Source organism: Sminthopsis crassicaudata, chromosome 1, assembly GCF_048593235.1.
Source record: "Sminthopsis crassicaudata isolate SCR6 chromosome 1, ASM4859323v1, whole genome shotgun sequence".
Lineage (NCBI taxonomy): Eukaryota > Metazoa > Chordata > Mammalia > Dasyuromorphia > Dasyuridae > Sminthopsis > Sminthopsis crassicaudata.
In genome coordinates, this window is record NC_133617.1 from 2,559,807 (window position 1) to 2,582,838 (window position 23,032).

The 23,032-nt window shown below is 37.0% G+C and overlaps 1 protein-coding gene across 1 annotated transcript; it reads right to left on the bottom strand.

Annotated features, from left to right (window-relative positions):
- Positions 1–313: 313 nt before the first annotated feature.
- LOC141560439 (vomeronasal type-2 receptor 26-like) lies at positions 314–22,249 on the bottom strand. Its single transcript, XM_074299074.1, has 5 exons — positions 22,125–22,249; positions 19,773–20,064; positions 13,167–13,394; positions 2,250–2,373; positions 314–1,242 (listed from the first exon to the last, which is right to left on the bottom strand). Exons 1-5 carry the CDS (start codon positions 22,247–22,249, stop codon positions 314–316), a joined length of 1,698 nt encoding a protein of 565 aa, XP_074155175.1.
- Positions 22,250–23,032: the final 783 nt, after the last annotated feature.

Sequence of the window (23,032 nt, forward strand, 5' to 3'; positions counted from 1 at the left end):
GAGAGGTCACCTGCAAAGAACTTTTCAACAACACAATGATCCAAAACTACTCTGAAGGTCTTTATGATGAAACTGTTGGTGTTACACAGTTTGTAAAAATTTTATTTTTAAGGGTTATTTTTCTTAACCGAGGAATAATGCCTGTATATTTCTCAACAAGACATTTATATAAATATTTTGTGTAACTGCATGGGTGGCCTCTCAATGGTTCTGAGGTTGAAAAAGAAGGGAGAGAATGTGGAAGTCAAACCTTTACAAAAAAAGTAAAAGATAGTGTTTTACATGGAACAGGGGTAAATAAAGATATCAAATTTTAGAAAAAAGAAAAATTCTTGCTCCTGGAACCCCTTTGATTCTTGTTCTGTTTTATGGTATTTTCCCATGAAGTCAGGAGAATCACAAGACATTTGGGAATAAAAATGCAGCCCAGTAACCCAGCGCTGGAAGCCAAGATGGAGAAGATCTCCACAATCATCACAGCTTTCCCTTTGGAGCTCTGATATGTGGGGAGGAAAGAGATCCAGACACTGCAAAACAGCAGCATGCTGAAAGTGATGAACTTGGCTTCATTGAAGGCATCAGGCAAGTTCCTGGCCAGGAAGGCTATGGTGAAGCTTCCCAGGGCCAGAAAGCCCATATAGCCCAGGACACAGTAAAATGCGAAGGCGGAGCCCTCATTACATGAGAGGATGATGTGGTGGGATTCAGAGCATGTGTCTGCTTCTGGAAAGGGGGGAGAGGTCCCCAACCAGATGGCACAGAAGAGCACTTGAATTCCAGAGCAGATGAGAACAACACAATAGGGCACTCTAGGATGAAGGAATATCCTCATCCTGCTCCCTGGTCTTGTAACCCTGAAAGCCAGAACCACTATGATGGTTTTGGCCAAAATGGAGGAAACAGCCACTGTGAACACAACTGCAAATACTGTTTGTCTGAAAAGGCAGGAAGCAGTGGTGGGACGGCCCACAAAGAGCAAGGAGCAGAGGAAGCAGGAGGAAAGGGAGGTGAGGAGCAGGTAGCTGAGGTTGCAATTATTTGCTTGGACTATGGGAGTGTCTTGGAATTTCACAAAGACCCACAGAACCAGGGCTGTGAGCAATGAGAGTGAAAGAGCTACAGCTGTCACTGCCTTCCCCCAAGGTTCACTCACATCCAGGAAGGTCACAGTCTTGGGGAGGCAGTGATCTCTCTGCTCATTGGGATATTCATCCTCTGGGCATTTCTTACACTGCTCAGCATCTGCAGGAGACAAACAGGACTTAAAGTTTAGATTAAAACATTTCTCTACTTTCCCACAGCAGGAAATAGTCAGGAGAGCCGCAGCAAGTCCTTCTACTTCCATAGGACACAAAACCCCATTCTCTCTTTACTGGATGACACAGTCACTGGTAAGTTACTTGGTATACTGCTCAGATCAAAACTATACTTGTCCTTGATCCTTGGTTGGCTTTTGTTCAAGTTCTTTTTATTCCTTTTACATAAGTGATGTCACCTTTTCTTCTTAACCTAATCACTAAGGACAATAACCTTAGACAGAAGAGCCCTTCAGTATCAAATATCCAGATTGCTTCTGTGTTATGTTGGGCAACAACTCAAATTGAAGAGCTGCCTGTATTAATACTTCCTCATTCTTTCCAGCTCCCAGTTTACACCTTTCCCCAATTAATATTGTTAAATTTATATGAATTTTTAAACATTTTCTTGGTAGATACAGACAATGTGTGTATTCTTGTCTCCTCTGTTGGAATAGAATCTCCCTGAATGAAGGATTCACCTCCTTTTTATCACTCGGTCCCATTATTTATGACCAAGTTCTTCTCCTACTAAATGACTATTGATTGACTGATTGATTAATGACTTATTAAATAGCTGGCAAGTTTCTTATACAAAACCTTTTTCTTTTGTTTTGGAATTGTTCCTTTTATAAATCCCAAGAGTAATGAAGCCTTTCCAGGATATATTCAACAATGAAAAGGTAACCCTTTAATACATTCATTTCATCAATTAATTAAAAGAAAAAGACCTGAAATTAGCATCTAGAATGCTTCAGTGACACACTAGATCCATACTTGCTTTCAGCATTCTCTCTGTTTCCTAAAAAAATATTTTTCTCCTCATTGTTTATCCCTCTTTTTTGTGATCTTCACAAATCAATTATTGCCCTGTCACATGCGCAGTGAAGACCCAAAGAGACATGCTAGTTCTGCCATAAATAACAAGAGCTAGGGTTCCTTCCAATAACTCACCCCTATGACTGGAGATTTCTCCTTCTGAGCATGGGGAGCAGCTGAAGCAACAAGGAGGCTTCCCCTCCAAAGGCAACTTCCTGAATCCAGCAGGACAACTGGCACTACATACTGCAGAGGGAACCTAAGATAGTGACAGGAGACTGGAATAAGCATTTTTAACTGATATCTATTTATGTTTGTGAAGAAAAACGCAGCTAATTTTTGCCATTCTGGTTTTGAGAACCACCTCCAGAGATACATAATTAAAAATGTATATGAAGGATGACATGGTCCAACTTATTCTTTCCATTTGTCACCTCCTCTTCTGCAACACTCAGTGACAAAGCTTCTCCTATTGAACCATTCACAAAAATGTATTTCACACCCTGATCATTTAAAGATAGTTCATATATTGGCCAATTACAAAGAAGATGACTTCCCCAGTCTCAGTCATAGATGTGGGAGAGATCTCAACAAGATCTTGAAGCTTCTTCTTGGGGATGGTCATTGTACTGCAAATACTGTTCCCAAAACAATGTGAATGTTAATGCCTAGAAGTATTCCTAATATGGTCAAGGGTTAAACAAGGGTGCCCATTAACACCATTATTATGCAAAATTGTACTGAAAATGTTTTCTTCAGTAATAAGTGAAGAAAGAGAAATTGAAAGCATTGGTGAAGGAGTGGTGTACACTTTTGGCAGAACAAGTGCCCGATTGGGTTTTGGAGTGACAGAACCCAGAAACATTTGGAATGTAATTTTTCAGCTTGAGATATATTGGAATGCCTTCAGGAAAGGCCTTTGTGGACAGCCCAGGGTGCATCATGGCCTAGCAGAGGTAGGGTACATCTAGGACAGCCTGGAGAAGTCCAGCATTGGGAATTTAGTGTGAGATTCTTAGTCAAACTACAGCAACAGTGTCTCTACCTAGAAGAGGTTCTTAGTCAAACTACAGCAACAGTGTCTCTACATAGAAGAGAACCTGGGAGTCAGTGAACCTCAGTGAGCCAGCCCAGTGGCAAAGCCTGCAGGACCATTGGCCCCACAGAGTCAGTGGGAGACGCCTGTTCTTCTGCAAAAGAAGCTTGAGACAAACTCTTGTGTGTCCAAGGAACAGAGCTCAAATTTTAAAAATTAGCAGACAAGCAAAAAAAAGTTCTGACCATAGACAGATATCAGTCAGGGAAGATCATAATAGAGGCCTGGAGGAGGATAACAATGACAAAATGCCTATGAATAAAATCTTGGGGCGGGGGAGGGGAGGAATATGAACTCTTGTCAAGCTCAAAAGCCTCTCTTGAAAAAGCTCAAAAAAAGATCTTAAAAAAGAGATGAGAGAAGAAATGTGTAGGAATAAGAATTATGAAGGAAAATTACGACAATTTGAAAATAAAACTTAAGCTTGGAAATGGAACTTTGGAAATGTCTAGAAGAAACAACTCTTTAAAAAACAAATTTGGCAAAAATGGGAAAATATAGAAATTAATTTTTTCTTAAAAATCAGTTTGAGTTGGGGTGGTAACAAGATGCTGGAGAGAACACATGCATCTTCCTAAGCTCTCCTTTACCTTCAATCAATTTTAACAAAATTCAGCCTCAGAATTAGTGCTTGACTGTCACAACCCATGGATATTGGGAGTACAACACATTGCCAATTGAAAATATCCTTGAAATTCTCTAGAAAAGGTCTGTTTTGCTTTTGCATGGGGATGGAAAGGGGTTAGGCCAGGCAGAGACCTCAGGCAGGCAGTGAGACCACAGGAAACAGCTCAAGCTGAGCAGACTGGAGGGGGGCGGGGTATGGTCTTTGCTGGTGGAAAATCTGGGAGAAGCACTTTAGCACAGTGTGGGCTACCCTGCCCTGGCAGCAAGCCAATAGATCAGCAGAGAAGCTATAAACACAGGAGTAAAGTCTATAACCCCAAAATGCTGGAGTCTCTAGAGCCACACCCACCCAACAAATGGAGTGACTCAGAGTGATCTAAGTGCAGCCAAAGTCACTGCTCCCAGTGCAGATACTGCTTTCCCTCTGCCACTGATTTCAGCACAATGGCTAATCTTAACCCAGCCTGTGGGTGCTGATCCCCACTGCTGCTTCACTGCCACTTCCTATTGTCTGTAGAGGCAACTTGGAAATACCACACTGCCCCCCATAAGCAGACCGTAGCTCTTGTTTTTTTCTCAAAATGAGCAAAAAGGCAATGCACACTCTAATTGTTGATACCTTCTATAGGGAAAGAGAGCAGACTTCAGACCCTGAGGAGGCTAAAATCAGGTTGCCTCTAGATCTAAAGGTGGATCTGTCCCTACCACATAGGTAAATATAATCTGAGAGGAAAAAACAAAAATGCAAGCATACAATAATACAAAGAGTGGAAATGGTATGTTGTGGTCCATATTAATTTCCCAGTGTTCTTCCTCTGAATGTAGCTGCTTCTGTTCATTGGAAGAGATCTCGATCTTCTCATTGAAGAAGAGATCAATATCCATCAGAATTGATCATTGTATAGTATTGTTGTTGAAGTGTACAATCATCTCCTGGTTCTGCTCATTGCACTTAGCATCAGTTCCTGTAAGTTTCTCCAGGCTTCTCTGAAGCTAGTCATTTCTTACAGACCAATAATATTCCATAGCATGATTTTCTTCATTCACTTTTTTATTTCTTTTTGTATTTGTCCAATTGATTTTTTTTAATGAGTTGTTTTGTTTTATCGAATTGCTTCCCCATTTTGACAAGTTGTTTTAAAAGAATTATTTTCTTTTTCCAATTCACAAATTCTATTTTCTTTGCATTTGCTTACCTTTTCCAATTCATACATTCTGTTTTCCTCAGAGTTATTTATCTTTTCCATTTCACAAATTCTGTTTTTCAGGGAGTTGATTTCTTTTTTGACTCTATCTTTTAATGAGCTACATATCCTGAACCTCTTGTAAAGCTTTCCTTTCCTTTCCCCATTTTTCTAGCTCTCTTTTAAGATCCTTATATATATACATATATTGTATATGTTACATACATATGCTTTAATATATTAAATATATATTGGTTGATCTGCTATATAAAAGAGAGGGTAGGGGAAAGAAGCGGAAAAGTTGTAATAGAAGGTTTTGCAAGGGTCAGTGTTGAAAAATTACCCATGCATATGTGTTATATATAAAAAGCTATAATTTAAAAAAAATTGTAAAAAATGAAAATCAGTTTGAGCAAATTGAAAAAAAAATAACTCCTTAAACATAAAATTGGAGAAAATTGACTTCGGGCCAAGATGGCAGCGTGGAGGCAGACAGCTGCTTGAGCTCCTCATTTTCTCTCAGAACTTACTTTATGACAAGCCTCTGACTTAATGCTTGACCCAGAAAGAAACCCACAAATAATCACCAAGAGAAGACATCCTTGAAAGTCACCAGAAAAGGTCTGTGTTTGCTCGGGGGAGGGTCAATCAGACTGGACTCCCTGAAAAATGTGAGGAAAAAAAGAACTTGGACACCATTTTTGAGGAAATTATCAAAAAGAACTGCCCAGACATTCTGGAAACAGAGGGTAAAATAGACATTGAAAAAATTCATCGATCACCTACTGAAAGGGACCCTAAAATCAAAACGCCAAGAAATATAGTGGCCAAGTTCAAGAACCATCAGACAAAGGAAAAGATATTGGAAGCTGCTAGAAAAAAGCAATTCAGATATGGAGGATCCACAATAAGGATAACCCAGGATCTAGTAGCGTCCACATTAAAAGGACGAAGGGCCTGGAACATGATATTCCGATAGGCTAAGGAACTTAGTATGCAGCCAAGAATAACTTATGCAGCAAGAATGAGCATCGTTTTCCAGGGAAGAAGATGGACATTTAATGAAATAAATGAATTCCATCTATTTTTGATGAAAAAACCAGACCTACATAAAAGGTTTGATCTTCAAATACAGAACTCAAGAGATTTCTAAAACCGTAAAAAGAAATCTTGAGAACTATACTTCTGCCAAAAAATATGTAAAGAACATATGTACAATTTGTCTTAGAAACCAGAGGTAGAAAGGAAATTATATCATAAAAAAGTGTAAAGTGGTGGTACTACATCTCATGAAGAGGCAAAGGTAACCTATTATATCTGAGAGAAAGAAAGGAGGGAGATGAACATAGTGTGAATCAATAGACAAATTTTGGGATAAGAATTCATTATTTGACAAAAACTGCTGGGAAAACTGGAAATTAGTATGGCAGAAACTAGGCATGGACCCACATTTTACACCACATACTAAGATTAGATCAAAATAGGTCCAAGATTTGGGCATAAAGAACGAAATCATAAATAAATTGGAGGAACATGGGATGGTTTACCTCTCAGACTTGTAGAGGAGGAAGGAGTTTATGTCCAAGGGAGAACTAGAGACCATTATTGATCACAAAATAGAACATTTGATTACACCAAATTAAAAAGTTTCTGCACAAACAAAACTAATGCAAACAAGATTAGAAGGGAAGTAACAAATTGGGAAAACATTTTTACAGTTAAAGGTTCTGATAAAGGCCTCATCTCCAAAATATACAGAGAATTCACTTTAATTTATAAGAAATCAAGCCATTCTCCAATTGATAAATGGTCAAAGGATATGAACAGACAATTTTCAGATGATGAAATTAAAACTATTTCCACTCATATAAAAGAGTGTTCCAAATCACTATTGATCAAAGAAATGCAAATTAAGACAACTCTGAGATATCATTACACACCTGTCAGATTGGCTAAGATGACAGGAACAAATAACGATGAATGTTGGAGGGGCTGTGGGAGAACTGGGACACTGATACATTGTTGGTGGAGTTGTGAAAGAATCCAACCATTCTGGAGAGCAATCTGGAATTATGCCCAAAAAGTTATCAAAATGTGCATAACCTTTGACCCAGCCATACTACTACTGGGCTTATATCCCAAGGAAATACTAAAGAAGGGAAAGGGACCTGTATGTGCCAAAATGTTTGTGGCAGCCCTTTTCATAGTGGCTAGAAGCTGGAAGATGAATGGATGTCCATCAATTGGAGAATGGTTGGGTAAATTATGGTATATGAATGTTATGGAATATTGTTGTTATGTAAGAAATGACCAACAGGAGGAATAAAGAGAGGTTTGGAGAGACTTACTTCAACTGATGCTAAGTGAAACGAGGAGAACCAAAAGATCATTATACACTTCAACAATGATATTGTACGAGGATATATTCTGATGGAAGTGGATATCTTCAACATAGAGAAGAGCTAATCCAATTCCAATTGATCAATGATGGACAGAATCAGCTACATCCTGAAAAGCAACACTGGGAAATGAGTGTAAACTGTTATTTTTACCTTCTGAATCCAATTCTTCCTGCGCAACAAGAAATTCAGTTCTACACACATATATTGTATCTAGTATATATAGTAATATATTTAACATGTATAAGACTGCCTGACAGCTGGGGGAGGGGATTGGGGGAGAAAGGGAAAAAATCTGAATAGAAGTAAGTGCAAGGGATAATGTTGTAAAAAATTACCCATGCATATGTACTGTCAAAAAAAAGTTATAATTATAAAATTAAATAAAAATTAAATAAACAATTATTTTTAAAAATGGAGAAAATTTTTACAAAGCCATGGAACAAAAAGTCCATGTCGATGTCCATGGCCAATTTTTATAATTGGCCAAATGCAAAAGTAGATGAAAGACTGACAGAAAAAAAGTAGTTTACTAAAACTTAGAATCTGACAAATGCAAATGAATGACCCAAGTAGACACATTAAATCAATGAAATAAAAGTAAAAAATAAGTGAAAATTTTGAAGAAAATATAAAATATTTCATTGGAGAAACTAATGATATGGAAAAGAGAACCAGGAAGGACAAAATAGTAATTACAAAATAGTAAGTACTAGATAAATCCAACCAGAAAGTAAACAAGAAAGAAGTTTAGGAAGTGAATAGAATTTTAGAAAATTAGGTAAGATATGTCTCTGAAGACAACTGAATGGGGATGGAGAGGAATAGATCTTTTTCGCAGTGGAGCATAACACTTCTACAAAACTGACCCCTTCTTAGAGCATAAGATCCTCTGAATCAAATATAAAAAGACAGAAATGCCAAATGCATGCTTTTCAGATCATGATGCAATACAAATTCCTTCTAAAAAAATGACTGTAATGTTATTGAATTGTGAAGGTCTGTCTGCTCAATTATAATCCTTCTCTGGAAGGAGATCTGTAAAATCTTTTCCTCTGTGTGCAGGTTTCTTGGGAGCTCTGAATCTCCTCCAACTCTTGTCCTTCCTCAAATCAGACTGGTCTCCTTTCAGCCTGCCTGACATCAAAACTCTATCCAAGAGTCGATTCTCTCAGACCCAATGCTGCCCTTCTTTTATCCTCCCAGAGAATAGGCATGTGAGAATACTTCCACCAATGAACTTGCTCGTCTTAGAATTCCTAAGGTGTAAACTTCCTTTTAAGGCCCGAACCAAAGGTCTGAGCCAGAGAACTGTCAAGTCAACCTGAGTTCTCTCCTGGTAATTGTCCAGACAACCTGAGTTCTCACCTGGTAATCCTAACAAATGACCATGGAAAAATAGACCCAAAAGTAATTAGAAACTATATAATTGAATCATAAATGAGTAAATCTAACAACAGATAATAGAAACTGTCAATGATTTCTTCCAAGAAAATAGCAATAAGGAGATAGCATGCCAGTAATTATGCATTATAGCCAAACAGTAAATGGTGAACATGTATGTCTCTAAATGTTCATGTGGATAACATAGATAAAGAGGAGATCAATGAACGGGGCAATCAAGTAAGAAAGCTTGAGCTAGAACAAATTAAACATTTCCAATTAAATAATAGAACTTCTGAAAATTAAATTAGACATCTATATAATTGAAAGGGAGAAAACTTGAATTAATAATAAAACTGAGATTTGAGTTTTGTGAAAAAAACAGAACAAAATAGATAAAATGTTGGTTTATTTGATTAGAAAAAGGAAAGAAGGAAACCAAGTTATCAGTATCAAACATGAACAGCATGAACTTCTCATGAATGAAGTAGAAATTTAAGCAAAAATTAGGAATACTTTTCCCAAATTTATGGTAATAAAGATGATATGAATCTAACTGAAATGAATGTATCCTTAGAAAAATATAGCTTTTCCCAATTAACAGAAAATGAAATAACATAATAAACCAGGTTCATTTTAATAAAGGGTAATTAGAAAAGCAGTTAACTCAATCCCCTCCAAAAATTTCCTGGACCAGTGAATTGTCTTCATCATTTAAAGAACAATGAATTCTAATGCTATGTAAACTATTTGGGAAAATGATTTAAGACGGAATTCTACAAAATTTCTTTTTCTGTCATAGAAAGTGTGTTCATGTGTAAACCAAAAAAGGCCAAAATAGAAAGAGAAAATTATAAACCAATTTCCCTAATGAATATTGATGCAAAAAACTTAAAGTATGGGAAAAGAGATTCTAGTAGCTTATCACCAGACATAATACATTAAGCCCAAGTGGGATTTATATCTGAAATGCAAGGCTGGCTCTGTATAACGAAAACTGTCTATATTGAAAACCAAAGTAACATATGTCATACAATTATCTCAATCCATGCAGAGAAATTATTTGGCAAAATACATCTATTTTTTATTAAAAACACTAGAGAGCATAGGGATAAATGGAGTTCTTTTAAATATTATAAATAGCTTCTAGCTAATAGTTTCAGCAAATATTATAGATAATAAGGATAAGCTCAACACATCTACAATAAGATAGGGTTGCCCATTCTCAACACTATTATTCAGTAATATACTAGAAAAGTTACTTTAAGCAAATAGAAGGGAAGAAATTTTTGAGTGAATCTGGCAATTTGTAGTGGAAAAAATCTATCACACTTTGTAAATAACATGATGTTATATTTATACAATTTGAGAGAATCAACTATAAAGCTACTAGAAACAATTAACAATATTATCAGTTCCACAGAATGAAAAATAAGCACAAATAAATTATCAGCATTTCTATATGTTACCAACAAATCTTAGCAGCAAGGTATGGAAAGGAAAAAGACATATACAATAATGGTAGGCATATAAAATATTTGGGAGTCTGTCTGTTAAGATCAAGACAAGAAATATAGGAACAGAATTACAAAACACTTTTCCTACAAATAAAGTTAGACCTGTACAATCAGAAATATATCAAGTGCTCATTTGTAGGCCAAGCTAATCTAATCAAATGTTAATTCTAACTAACCTACTTATTCAGTGCCATTCTAATCCTGCCAAGACATTGCTTTTTAGAATCAGAAAAATAATTTTAAAAATTCATCTGGAAAAATAAATTTCAAGAATTAATGAAATAATGAAAAATACAAACAAATAAGGCCTAGAACTTGTAGAAATAAAACTATTATAACAGTACCCTTCAAAGATATTTGGTAGTGGCAAAAAACATAGTGGATCAGTGGAATAAGTTAGGTGCAGAATTGTCATCAATTATATTAATCTAGTGTTTCAAAAAAATGAAAAACTCCACATTCTGGGAGAAGAATTCACTCATTGACTAGAAGTGCTGTGAAACCTGGAAAATATTATAACAAAAATTAGACACTAACCAACATCTAAAATATTATATCAAGATTAGATATAAAAGATTTATGATTTAGACATAAATGGTGATACTATAAGCAAATTATGGAAATAAAGGCTGGTCTATCTCTTGGATATTTGGAGAAGGGAGGAATTTATTACCAAAGAAGAAATGGAGAACGTTAAAAATGCAAAACAGATAATTTTATGTAAATCAAATGGAAAACATTCTTCACAAAAAAAAAAAAAAAAAAAAAAAAAAAAAAAAAAAAAACAACTTAGGATAGCCAAGATTTGAACAGAACCAGTAAGACTGGGGAATTTTTTTTTACTGCACTCTCTCTTTTGAGGGTCTCCTTTCTCAAATATATAAATACATAGATTTATATATGTATGTACACATATCTATATACACATGTTATGTACGTATATGAGTCAATTTTACAAAAATATAAGCCATTCCCCAGTTGATAAATGATCAAAAGAATGAACTAACTATTTTCAGATGAAGAAATTGAAGCCATTTCTAATCATATGAAAACATGCTCTAAATCAGGAGTTCTCAAACTCAGGCTCTCGGGCCAGATGAAGCCCACTGAGGACCTTTGTGGGGCCGGCCTGGCTATGGCAAATGGGCTGAGGGGCATTGACAGAGTGTGAACTTTTGTTTTTACTATAGTCCGGCCCTCCAACAGTGTGAGGGACAGTGAACTAGCCCCCTATTTTAAAAGTTTGAGGACAACTGCAGTCTAAATCAATATTGAGTATGAAAATCCAAATAAAGGAAACTTTCTCTGATTGAGTAAGTTGGCAGAAAAAGATAATAATTAATGTTGGTGGAGATATGGAAAAAACTTGGATGCTAATGCATTATTGGTGGAGTTCTAGAGAGCAATTATGTTCAAAGGACTAAGAACATGTTCATATCCTCTTATCCAGCAGTGTCTCTACTGAGTGTCTATCTCAACGAGATCATAAAAGAGGGCAAAGAGCACATATATGAAAAAGGTTTCTTTTTATACTGACAAGGAACTGGAAATTGAATGGATTCCCATCAGTTGGGGAAGGGCTCAATAAGTTATAGCATAGGAATCTACTGGAATAGTATTGTTCTGTAAGAAAGGATGACCAGGATGATTTCAGAAAAACTAAATTAAACTGAGTGAAATGAACAGAACCCTGAGAACATTTTACAGAGTACTAAGAATATATGATGATCAGCTCTGATGGACTTGGTTCATTTCAACAATGAGATGATAAAAGATAATTCTAAGAAACTTTGTTCTTACTTGGTTATGAGTTAATATATGTGTGAGTGAGTGCGTGCGTGCGTGTGTGTGTGTGTTTCTGTGTGTGTATGCGTGAATTGGGATTAAGTGACTTGTTCAGGGTCAAACATCTAAGCAGTGTTCAGTGTCTCAGATTGGATGTAAATTCAGGTTCCCCTGGCTTGAGGGTCGGTGCTGTATCCACTATAACTAAACAAGATGTGGTGTATATAATGATGATAGAATTGTGGTGTGCTATTAGACATGGTGACCTGGATGATTTTAGAAAAAGAGGGAAAGAGATGCATGAAATAATAAAAAATAAAAAGAGTTGAACTAAGAAAATATTGTGCAATGGTTTTCTAATAAGACTTTTGAAGTCTAAGGCATTTTGTGTGCTGTAACTTCTAAAACAGGACAGATGCAAGTATAGACAATTTATCTCCAAAGACAGATAGAACATGGATACTTTTGTTTTGCACACACACACACACACACACACACACACACACACACACACACACAGTTAGATAGATATACAGATACATCTTTTAGGGGAAAAATAAGCAATATGTAATGGAAAGTCATGGTTATATATTGAATCCTCTATGTTGTGCTGCGTATAAGTTAAAGGTTTTTTTTTTTCATTTTTTCCTGTTTTGCCTGTCTTGGAAATGGCAAAACAAAATGGGAATATGAAATGGTATCTAAAAATTGAAGATTTGTTGAACTACATGCTATATTTATAGATATCTGTGTGAATACATACATATAACTTTACATATATGTATATATATCCAACTAAATTTCTCTGTGTGTTTAACAATATACCTATGTAGATGTGCATAAATATAATAAAGTATTATAGTGCTATAAGAAATGTTAAAGAGGATTGCTACAGAGAAAACAGGGCACACATGCATGAACTTATGACAAGTGAAAGAGAACGAGATCTTACATTCTAGCCATTTTTCCACCCAGCTGCACCTGTCAATAATGGAGAGTACATCACATAGGTCAAGGTTTCTGCCTGTTTAGGAGCATAAATTAACAATAATGTCTCTGACCTTTGAACTCCACAGGTCCCACACTATGACATTTGCACAAATTGTAAAATCTTGGCTGGGCTGAGCTTCTGGGATAAAGTCCCCCACGTACAGAAGATGATCATTAAAATAATCGAAGTATACATAGTTCATAATGGCATACTGGGCCTCTGTCCGTCTATTCTCATCCACAAACACCTGTTCACCAACAACGTTCTTAAACTGGGTGTTCTTCAGATAGGAGTGCATCTGAAAAAGAGGAGAAATGCTCATCAGTGAGAGGCACCTAGGGGAAAGTCAATTGTACATGAGAATTTATGGAGTCTTGTGCTCTTATTTTCAGGTGGGGTCAAATCTGAGTTTCTTCTGGGACACAGAAAGGACCCTCTGAAACCCTGCAGGTTGCCTGCATCTCCCAGGTTTGTAGTTTCATTTTCACACTCAAGTCCTCATTGTTTTTCACCCCCTTTATATAATTTATTTCCAAGGTCTGCTTGCAGCATCTCTCTAATATGTTCCCCTCCTGCTCTCTGCTACTCAAACATCCTCATGACTGCAGACCCAGATTATTGCAATAGCCTCCTGGTGGGTGCTTCTGCCTTAAATCTCCCCTATTCTGCCCTGCATCCTGCCTCGGAAAGGATTGTTCTGAAGTGCAGGATAGACTGCGGCACTCCCATCCTTGATAATCTCCAGTGGTTTTCTCCCATCTCCAGGATAAACTATAAAACCATTTGTGTGACTTTCAAAGCACTCAGTGTAAACCAGGAGTTCAATACAGCAGCAACTGAAGACACAGAACCTGAAGAAACTGCAGAAGGGGAAGCCATTACAGTAATTCTTGTACCACAGATGTTAAGAGGGTTGAAGAGCTTGTCAGGAGGATATTACAAGAGTCTCTTTTAAAGCCCTGGGACAGGACTCGGTTGCTTTGTCAGTACTCAGATAGAGCACACCTGCCTGGCTCACAGTTTGAGGGTGAGGAAGAGAACTAGGACACCAGAACATTTAGCATCAGCTGAATATGGATCTTCTCACACCTGCAGGGCAGGAAAAAGTGCTTGTGATAACTCATAGTACAGAAAATAGCCCAAGACATTACTAAACACATTTCTTCCAAGATCAGACATCCTTGGGAGAAATGAAACTTCCAGCTCCCTAGAAGAAACCCTGAAAATAACTGTACAAAATTCCTAAAGCTTGGGACATTGGCCCCTTTACCCTGGAAACAGGGCACTACTTTAATACACAGGTAAAGTCAAAGAATAGTCTGGGAAAATTGGCAAACAACCGAAAGTGGTTCTGATCATAGAAAATTACTGTGATGAACAGGAAGATGAAAAATCCATACTAAGAAGAAAATAACAAAGTCAAAACTCCGATATTCAAAGTCCTCAACAAAAGTAAGAATTGGTCTAAAGCCACAAAAGAGTTCTAAATGAATTTTCAAAATGAAGCCAGAGAGGTAGAGAGAAAAGTATGAATAAAAATGAGAGAGATGTAAAAGGAAGCAGAAAAAGACAAATAAGAGAAAAAAGCCTCAAGGATCAGAATTCAACAAACTGAACAGGAAATATAGAGGCCCATTGAAGAGAATATTTCCTTAAAAATTAGAACTATGAAGGTAAAAGGTAATGATGTTTTGAGAAATTAAAGATAAAACCAAAAGGAAAAAGAATGAAAAATAGCATGCAATATCACAATGGAAAATGCTGACCTAGAAAACAGAAAGAAGTGAGATCATTTAACATTATGAAACTACACAAGTTCTACAATGAAAAAGAACATGGATCCTATTATTCAAGAAAGTATCAAGTAAATTTCTCCTGTATTCCAGAATATGAAGGGAAAATAGAGGATACAAAAAGCTACAGATCATCTACTGAAAAAGATCCCCAAAGGACGTCACCAGGGATATTATAGCCCAAATTTAGACCTCCAAGGTGAAGGACAAAATAGTGCAAGGATGCAGAAAGAAACACATCTGTATACTGGAGCCACATTGAGGATGAAAAAAGAGTCCTCTCCTGCTTAATGGAAAGATCAGAGTGGGTATGATAGCCTAATTTAGAAAAAAAAAGGATCTGGCTTACAACTAAAGATCACCTACCCAGAAAAGCTAAGTCCAGTCTTTCAGGGAAAAAATTGGGTTCCTAATGAAATAAAGGGCCTTCAAATATTTCTGATAAAAGAAGGCCAGAGCTGAATAGGAAATATGAAACCTAAGATTATTTACAACTCTAAGACTCTAGAAAGGAAATTTCATGGTAACTTTATATGCTATTTGACAAATATTTGAAACCAACAATAAAATCTTTGAGGAGTATACAATAGTTTGAGAAATTGAAAGGTCTTCAATGTCTCAAGTGTACCCCTTCTTACTAAAATACATACTCAAAAATTATAGCTAAAAAGGCATCATTCTTTCCGTATTACCTGCCATGGATGAGGCAATACAGATTCTTTATTTCCAAAGGATCTTTTCTCGAATCTTTTCATCAGTATTTCGTGGAGAGCCCAAGCCACAGCATATAAAGCATTGTAGATGTTGTAACTCAAGGCAGATGTGGTCATGTCCACAGGGTAAAGAGGTAAATGCTTCAGGGAGCCATTTGGTAAATATAAATCTTGCTCAGGGATATCTGGTTGATCTGAGCATTTCAAAGGTGATGGCCTATGTGCTTCAATAAAATTGTTCCTCACACTTAAAGGAGAATTAATACTCCTGATAAAACTCTCAAACGCAGGGACTGGACTAGTCAAGTGTGAAAAGAAGAGAGTGGCATGGAAAATGAAACCATAATGGTATAGGGCTCTGGTCGTAGTGTCTGAATGAGATGTGGCAATCCACACCTTCTTGGTTGGAAATAAAAATCCTGGTTTGTCTCCCATAATTGTTGAAGAGTCTGTGTCAGTATGAATGACAATGACTTTGACTTCTGAAATTAGGATCCTGGACGTGAAGGCCTCAGAGGTCTCCCTATTTTTTCTGTCATTGACAGGGATCTTCTCCATGAAGGACACACAAACTCTGTTCTTTTTCATTTCCTCTCTAATTTCCCTGAGGAATTCCTCACCTCTCATATCATCAAAGACAATCAGACCTATCCAGTTCCATTGAAAATATGTCAATAAGCGGACAATTCCTCGGTGAAGAGAAGAGGATTTGGGGGCCATCTGATAGAGGGAAGGAAACTGGACTTTGTCAGTAAGACTGGCATCAAATGGACCATAAATAATCTGGATGAGGAAAAAATATGGATGAGCAGGTGCATGCTGCTGCTGAGAGAACTAAAGTAAAATACACAGTCAAATTGGTATATTTATTGTTAGAAGAAAGTTTTAGCTTTTAATTGTAAAGTTTATCATAAATGACAATTTCTCTCTGAAAGTCTACCTCTCTCTGAGCTCTCAAAAAGACAATGACTTATTGAAGGCATTCAAGCAATGAACCTTCCTTAAGCTTCCCAAAGGAACCAGAACATATGAATTATTTCTTCATTTGAACTTTGGACCAGAACAAATTGCTAGAGTAAACCAGCTCTATATTATTGAGGCTGAAGACAAGGTTTTCTTTGGTGAATGAAAGAAAACCACATGATCAGAACTGGGTACTCTTTTGATTTGAGACACAATAATATTCACCTGTAGATGTCATTATGGGTTTTAATTGTGGTATTTTCAACTAGAAAATCTAACTGGTTTGCAATAGACCCTGAATATGTATTTCTGGCTTTATGAAATCAGAAAACTGAGATTGCTAAAGAGCTTAGTGAGATCTAAATGAGTGATACAGGAAAGACACCCCCAGTACAATGTAGCTGAGTAGCTGACATCCTCCCAATCACTAAGAATTTCCTAGAATATGACTTTTCAAGCATAATGACAGCTCATTCTTCTTCATGTATCATTGCTATAAACAGAATGAACAGGAAACAAAAAATGTTTTTTCAACATTAGAGAAATGTGATTCAAAACAAGTTGGATGTCATAAAAGACTCCTATCAGATTTACAAATATCCCAAAAACATAAAAGTAAAGGAGAAAACGTGGAAAATTTTTGTAAGAAGTGTCTCTGGTAAAATTCAGCAGTAAACTGGGCAAGGGAATGGCAATGTGTAGTGTAGATTGCCTTCATTTCTCAAAAATAAAGTTATCTCTAGGCATATGAAAAAAATTCTAAATAATTATTTTTAGAGAAGTGCAAATTGAAACCTCTCTGAAGTACATCCCACTTATTAGATTGATTAACATAACAAAAAAGGGAATCATAAAAAATCCTGTAAGGGATATTGTAAAGTAGGGACATAACACACTATTGCTGGAATTGTGATCTGATCCAATTATTATGGGAAAAAATTTTGAAAAGATGATCAAAAGGCTTTAAAACTGTTCATATCCTTCCATCCAGCAATATCTTTGATAAATCTATATACCAATATTATTACAAAAGTGAGAAAGGGCCAATGTGAACTACATTCGTTAAGTAGTTGTTTTTGCTACTGATAAAGATTGGAAGTGAAATGCACATATTTTAATTGGAAAATGGTTATTCTAGCTACAGTATATGATGATGATGAAATGTAAATGTGTTGATATAAATGAGAAGCAAGACAAAATCCCTGGAAAGTTCTAGGTACAAAGATGGAAAGTGTAGTGAGCAGAAGCTGGAGAGCATGCTACACTCGAATAGCACTATTGTACCATAAGGAACCGTGAATGATTTAGAAATTCTCATTGATACAATGAATCAAGAAATTCTGAGAAAACTGATGAAGAAATATATATTTCACCAATAGAGAAAGAATTGGTATTGTCTGAATTCTGAATGAAGCATAGTATTTTTCATTTTTTAAATTTTTTTTTAGTTCTCTTTTAAAAATGACTGAAATGGAAATGTTTTTCATGATTGTACATGTATAATTGATATCTGCATGCTTACCAGTTTAAGTACAGCAAGAATATTTGTCTCATTGACAAAATACATATATTCATGGACTGCATAAGAGGGTTGATAAAAATTCAAATCAACTGTGACAAATAGTGTTCAGATCTGAGGGTGACAGATATTCCCACACATCACAGTGGGAAAGACTCGGCCTGTTTGGGGAAGGAGACTTAGTCAACTTATCCTTCCATGTTCTCTCTGATCAGAATCAAGGAAAAATAATCCCAGAATGGAACAGATTGCCTCTTCTCTTGACCAGACTTTCTGCAGTTACATATCTGGCAACAAAGGTCCTACATGAAGGCTTTCTCATGATCCCTCACTAAGACAGTTCAGTCATGTTTCCACAAGGACATCTAGGCTTAATTCCTTTGCTCTTTAAGCTTATAAGTTTTTGTTTTTACTCTTCTCCAAGGATATAGTCAGGATTATTCATAATTTCAATGTTAATGATACAACAAAGATCCCAATTGCTTTTTCTCCAAGGGCCTAAATATTGGATATTAAAGAAATAATAGTTAAATAATGTTAGGTCAGGAGAGCTTTAAAATAAGGGATGTGGATAGAAATGGACAGAGGCTTCCAGTCCTTCACTTTTTCATATGTATAGTTCCATATTCAATATTTACCTCCATTTCCTTTAAAGGAAATTTTCATTATTTCTCTTCCATGAAATCATCCCCAATTTTCTTCTTGCTTCAGGACAAACAAAACAGTCACCCATCTGACTGACCAAAGGCAAAGTTCACTAAGCAGCCAGCTTAAACTACAGTGCTCAGAGGGTTCTCTTTTCGGTTTGGAAAAGATGAAGTGCTTTCTGAAATGTCACTCCTTGCACACAATGTTTCTGCTCTCCTTCTGTGCCCATTATTAAAGTTAGGATCCTCTTTGAGAACAATGTCAGGAATGTTTTCAAGATCTTGTACATTTGAAAATGTAAATATAAAGTTCTCAGGACAGCTCTGTAAAACAAGCACCATATACATCAGTGCTCATGCTCAGTATCCTTTTATAAATAATTCTCACCTCAATAAATTGTGAACTAATAGTGAAGGACTAAGTGATTATGAAAAATGAAGCTCATAGAATGAGGTATAAAACAGTGAAAGTTCATTCAACTTAAAGTCAAGAACAATAAGATCTAATCAGTTCTCTTCCACCAGTGAATTGTGTAGTATCGAGTAAACACTTTAACTTCTCCAATCATTACTGAACTTATCTGTGTAATGGGCAAATATAACTAGTTTTGTTTGAGATCCTTTCTTGGGTTGAGGCTAAATGGCTTCTTGGCTTACAATATGGTTGCTTTTTTAGGAGTTATTCATTTCCCCTGATGATGAAGACAATGGTTTTCTTCAGTCACTAGAGAGCTAAACAGATCTAAGAAACCCTAGACTAATTAGTATCCCAGTTGATCATTAGCTGCATGATAACAATCTACCTTTTCTCAGTCACAGTACTCTCCACTGTAAATGGGATTTATAAGAATATCTTCATTATGAGGTTGTTGTGAAGATCAAAAGAAATATATATAAACTTTTTTTTTAATTTTGAAAGATATCCATAAATGCATTTGTTTTTACTGCTGCTGCTCCAACTACTTCTACCACAAGTACTACTGCTGTGACTCCTAGGTTGTACAGAACAACAGAAAATGTGTTTTGTTCTCTCTCATTCACCTGGGGTAAACGGTAGAGGTCAAGCACGGTCGCCATCTGAACAGAGAGAGCTGATGTGGCTCCTCCAATGGCAGCCACAACCTTTCCTTGCTCTCTGCATTTGTAATTAGGGACGAGCTGGTCTGTTCCAGACAACCACCACAGGTAGTGCTCCAAGGTCCTTTCTTCACTGGAATAGGAGTTGTACACACGGTATCCCAGGGAAATGTTGGGCAACAGATTGGGATTCCTGTTAATCTCATGCAGGGTGAAAGCAGACATGAAGAGTTGCTGGTAATTTTTTTCATTATATCTGGTGAATGAATGGTAAATGTTATAGAACATTAATGCAAACTTCATGCTGAATTTATTTCAGAAGAGGGACTTTCCCAACATTTAAACACAACTAAGGACTTCAATAGCTATTTAGCTTCTTCCCTTTGAATTCAAAATAACCTCTCTCCATACACATTGTTCCAGTATACTTTTTTTTTGGTAATTTCTTAAAGGGTGAGGACGACTGGCTATATGTCCTAATAAAACTCTGCTTGCTTGAGTCATTCACTGTTTCCACAAAAAGACATGGATAGTTGTTGATTCTAGAAGGCTTAAAGTATAATGGAAGGGAGAAATAATGTACTGTGATGCAAGGTGGGAAAAGAATAATTAAATTGGTTAGAGTCACTAATATATATGGAAACTGTACAGTGAGACCATATTTCCCTGAAGAAATTAGGGAAGATTTCATGGAGATCATCATTGTCTATGAAAACTGAAGAAATTTTGATATCCGGGTATTTGGCAAAGAGGTCCTTTTAAGAGGAGGAAATTACACCTCTAAATTCTAATAAGTGGGAGAATAGAATGTGCCACAGATCCTATCTAATATCTCCTATAATAATAGTGACTACCTCTCAGACACTCTGGGCTTGTTTTAATGGATGGAAAATGTTAGCCTGACATTATACTCACTTATATTCAATTTCCACCAAATTATCATTGATGCTGACAATATGGAGGCCTTGCCTTCTCCATGGGGTGCAGTTCTCAAGGTAAAAATCAAATAAGTCATAAAACATAAAAGGGCATTTGATTTAGAACAGGATTTTTGTTTAATGTTTCACCAATGGGTGGTGACACTTCCCCTCTAGGTCAAACTTCCCAGTTTTCCTAGATGCTGAACACCAAATAGAACAAAATGAAGTATATTAAAGCAGTAAAAGAATAACCGATAATTCATATCATTGAATGGCCTTGTTTCTAAGACAAAAATATACACAATTTCAATGAAATATTTAAAATTTATTAATATTGATTCCTAGAGAATTTTTATTTATAAGTACATGGAAAAGTACAAATGAAAAAAAGAATCCAGAGGGATTAAATAATGACATGACCACATTAAGGTTCAGAAAAGAGCTCTTATCTGCCAAAGAACCATTCAGGGAAACTCATGGTGTGTCTTCAACAAGCAGAAGACAGTAAATAGCCGATGAGCCACTGTGACAGAGGAAAATGATCCATAAATGCATGGAGGAGTCTGAATTTTTTTGTTACAACACAGACATAAAACGGTTATGTATGAACGTTGCCTTGCTATATACTGAGATTCTGCTATGGAAAGGAGGGATTTGCAAAGAGAGGTGATAGTAACAGTGCACAAAACTAAGACCTATGCAGCAGCACAAAGGTCAGGATGTTTGTCAAATCCCACAAAGTAACTAAACACCCATCTGTCCCGAGTTAAGGAAGAGTTAGCTTGAGACATTAAAAGAAGCCCCCCTCACACCACCTCGAGAAAACAGAATTCTCCAGACATCCCTGAGAGGGAACAGGCATTTCATAAAACCATTTGCTAGTCTGAGCACTTGCCAGAGCTCCATCCTGCCCAATTCTGTCTTTTCCAAATAAAGCCAAATTTCCTGAGCCTCAGTTTCAGGCTCCATCAGTCCTAACTCACTCAGTACCTTTGAGATTCCCTAAGTTGGGACACGCTGACTTTCGTGACAACATCACTTTCTCCAAAAGGAATAGAAAATAATGATAAATTCACTTACCCACAGGAAAGAGCAAAGATAAGAACCATTCAATGTTTACATGAAGTCAGGACGGCCAGGAAGGGAGAGAGAGAAAAGACTGAGCCTGGTAGGGACTGAGAAACCTGGGGACGGCCTGTTTGATGGGGAAGGGGAAGGAGAAAGGAGGGAAGGGGGTTTTCTTTCTTCAGCCCTGAAGTTAAGGAGACACAGTGAAAGCTGCCAAGAAGATATAAACATGAAGAAACAGGGAGAGGGGAGAGACTCATACTGAACAATGAGAACTTTTCTTGCATCCTCGCAGTGGAAATGAGCCCAGGCAGAGAGAGACACTTACTTAAAATCCCTACAAGCCTTGTTAGGAGGCCTCTGAAACCGCTCTGCTCCGGTTACATTGCTCACTTCAGGTGACTGTAGGGGGAGAAAGAAGCCGATCTCCACATCTCCACGGATGTAACGCATGGGTTGATCCTCATAGCAGTCCTGCCCAGACCCTGGAAGCTGCAGCAGCAGAGACACAGCAAGGGAAGAAACGAGGTGAGAAATGCTTCTCACAATATGGGGCCACATCTCCCTGGACAGTAACCAAAGTTTTAACTCTGAGGCAATGGAGCCACTGCCCCTGCTCCAGCCAAGTCAGCTGCTTGAATCAGGCACTGAGGAGGAACTTATCAGCACCAGACATGACCTGTCTGTCTACAGAAGCCCGGGCTCTGATCTCCAGGTCACACTGGAGGAAACAGTGGGATATTAGTCAGGTCCATGTGCAAGACAAGGACAAAGGTGCAAGATGAGTGACTGTTATATACTTTTTCTCTGTCTCCGGGTACATTTATTTTTAGATAGTTATTGGGTCCATTCATCTTACTCGATTTTCCACAGAGAAGTCTCAGTCTCAGAAGAATTCTGGGGACCAGCCTGCCTGGGGCATCTCCAGCTGAGTCCCTGCATCCAGGGAAATCATAAGTGCAAAATTATGTTTTGACCTTTCTGTCCCTTGTGCCGTCAGGCTCCATCCCAGAAGTGCCTTTTGTAGGAAAATAGTTTTGTGACCTGACTTCAGCCTGTGCTGGAGAAACCTCATGAAATATTCCATTGTAGGACACAAGATTTATTAAATCTTTCAGAGATTACAATTTTCCTAAAAGTCAGTAAAATTGTAGCCTTGATGCTCTTAAGTTCCCTGCACCAGGGTCCACGTGAGCCAGGTCCCAGGCTCAGGGCGCAGTGAAATCCATTTGGAAA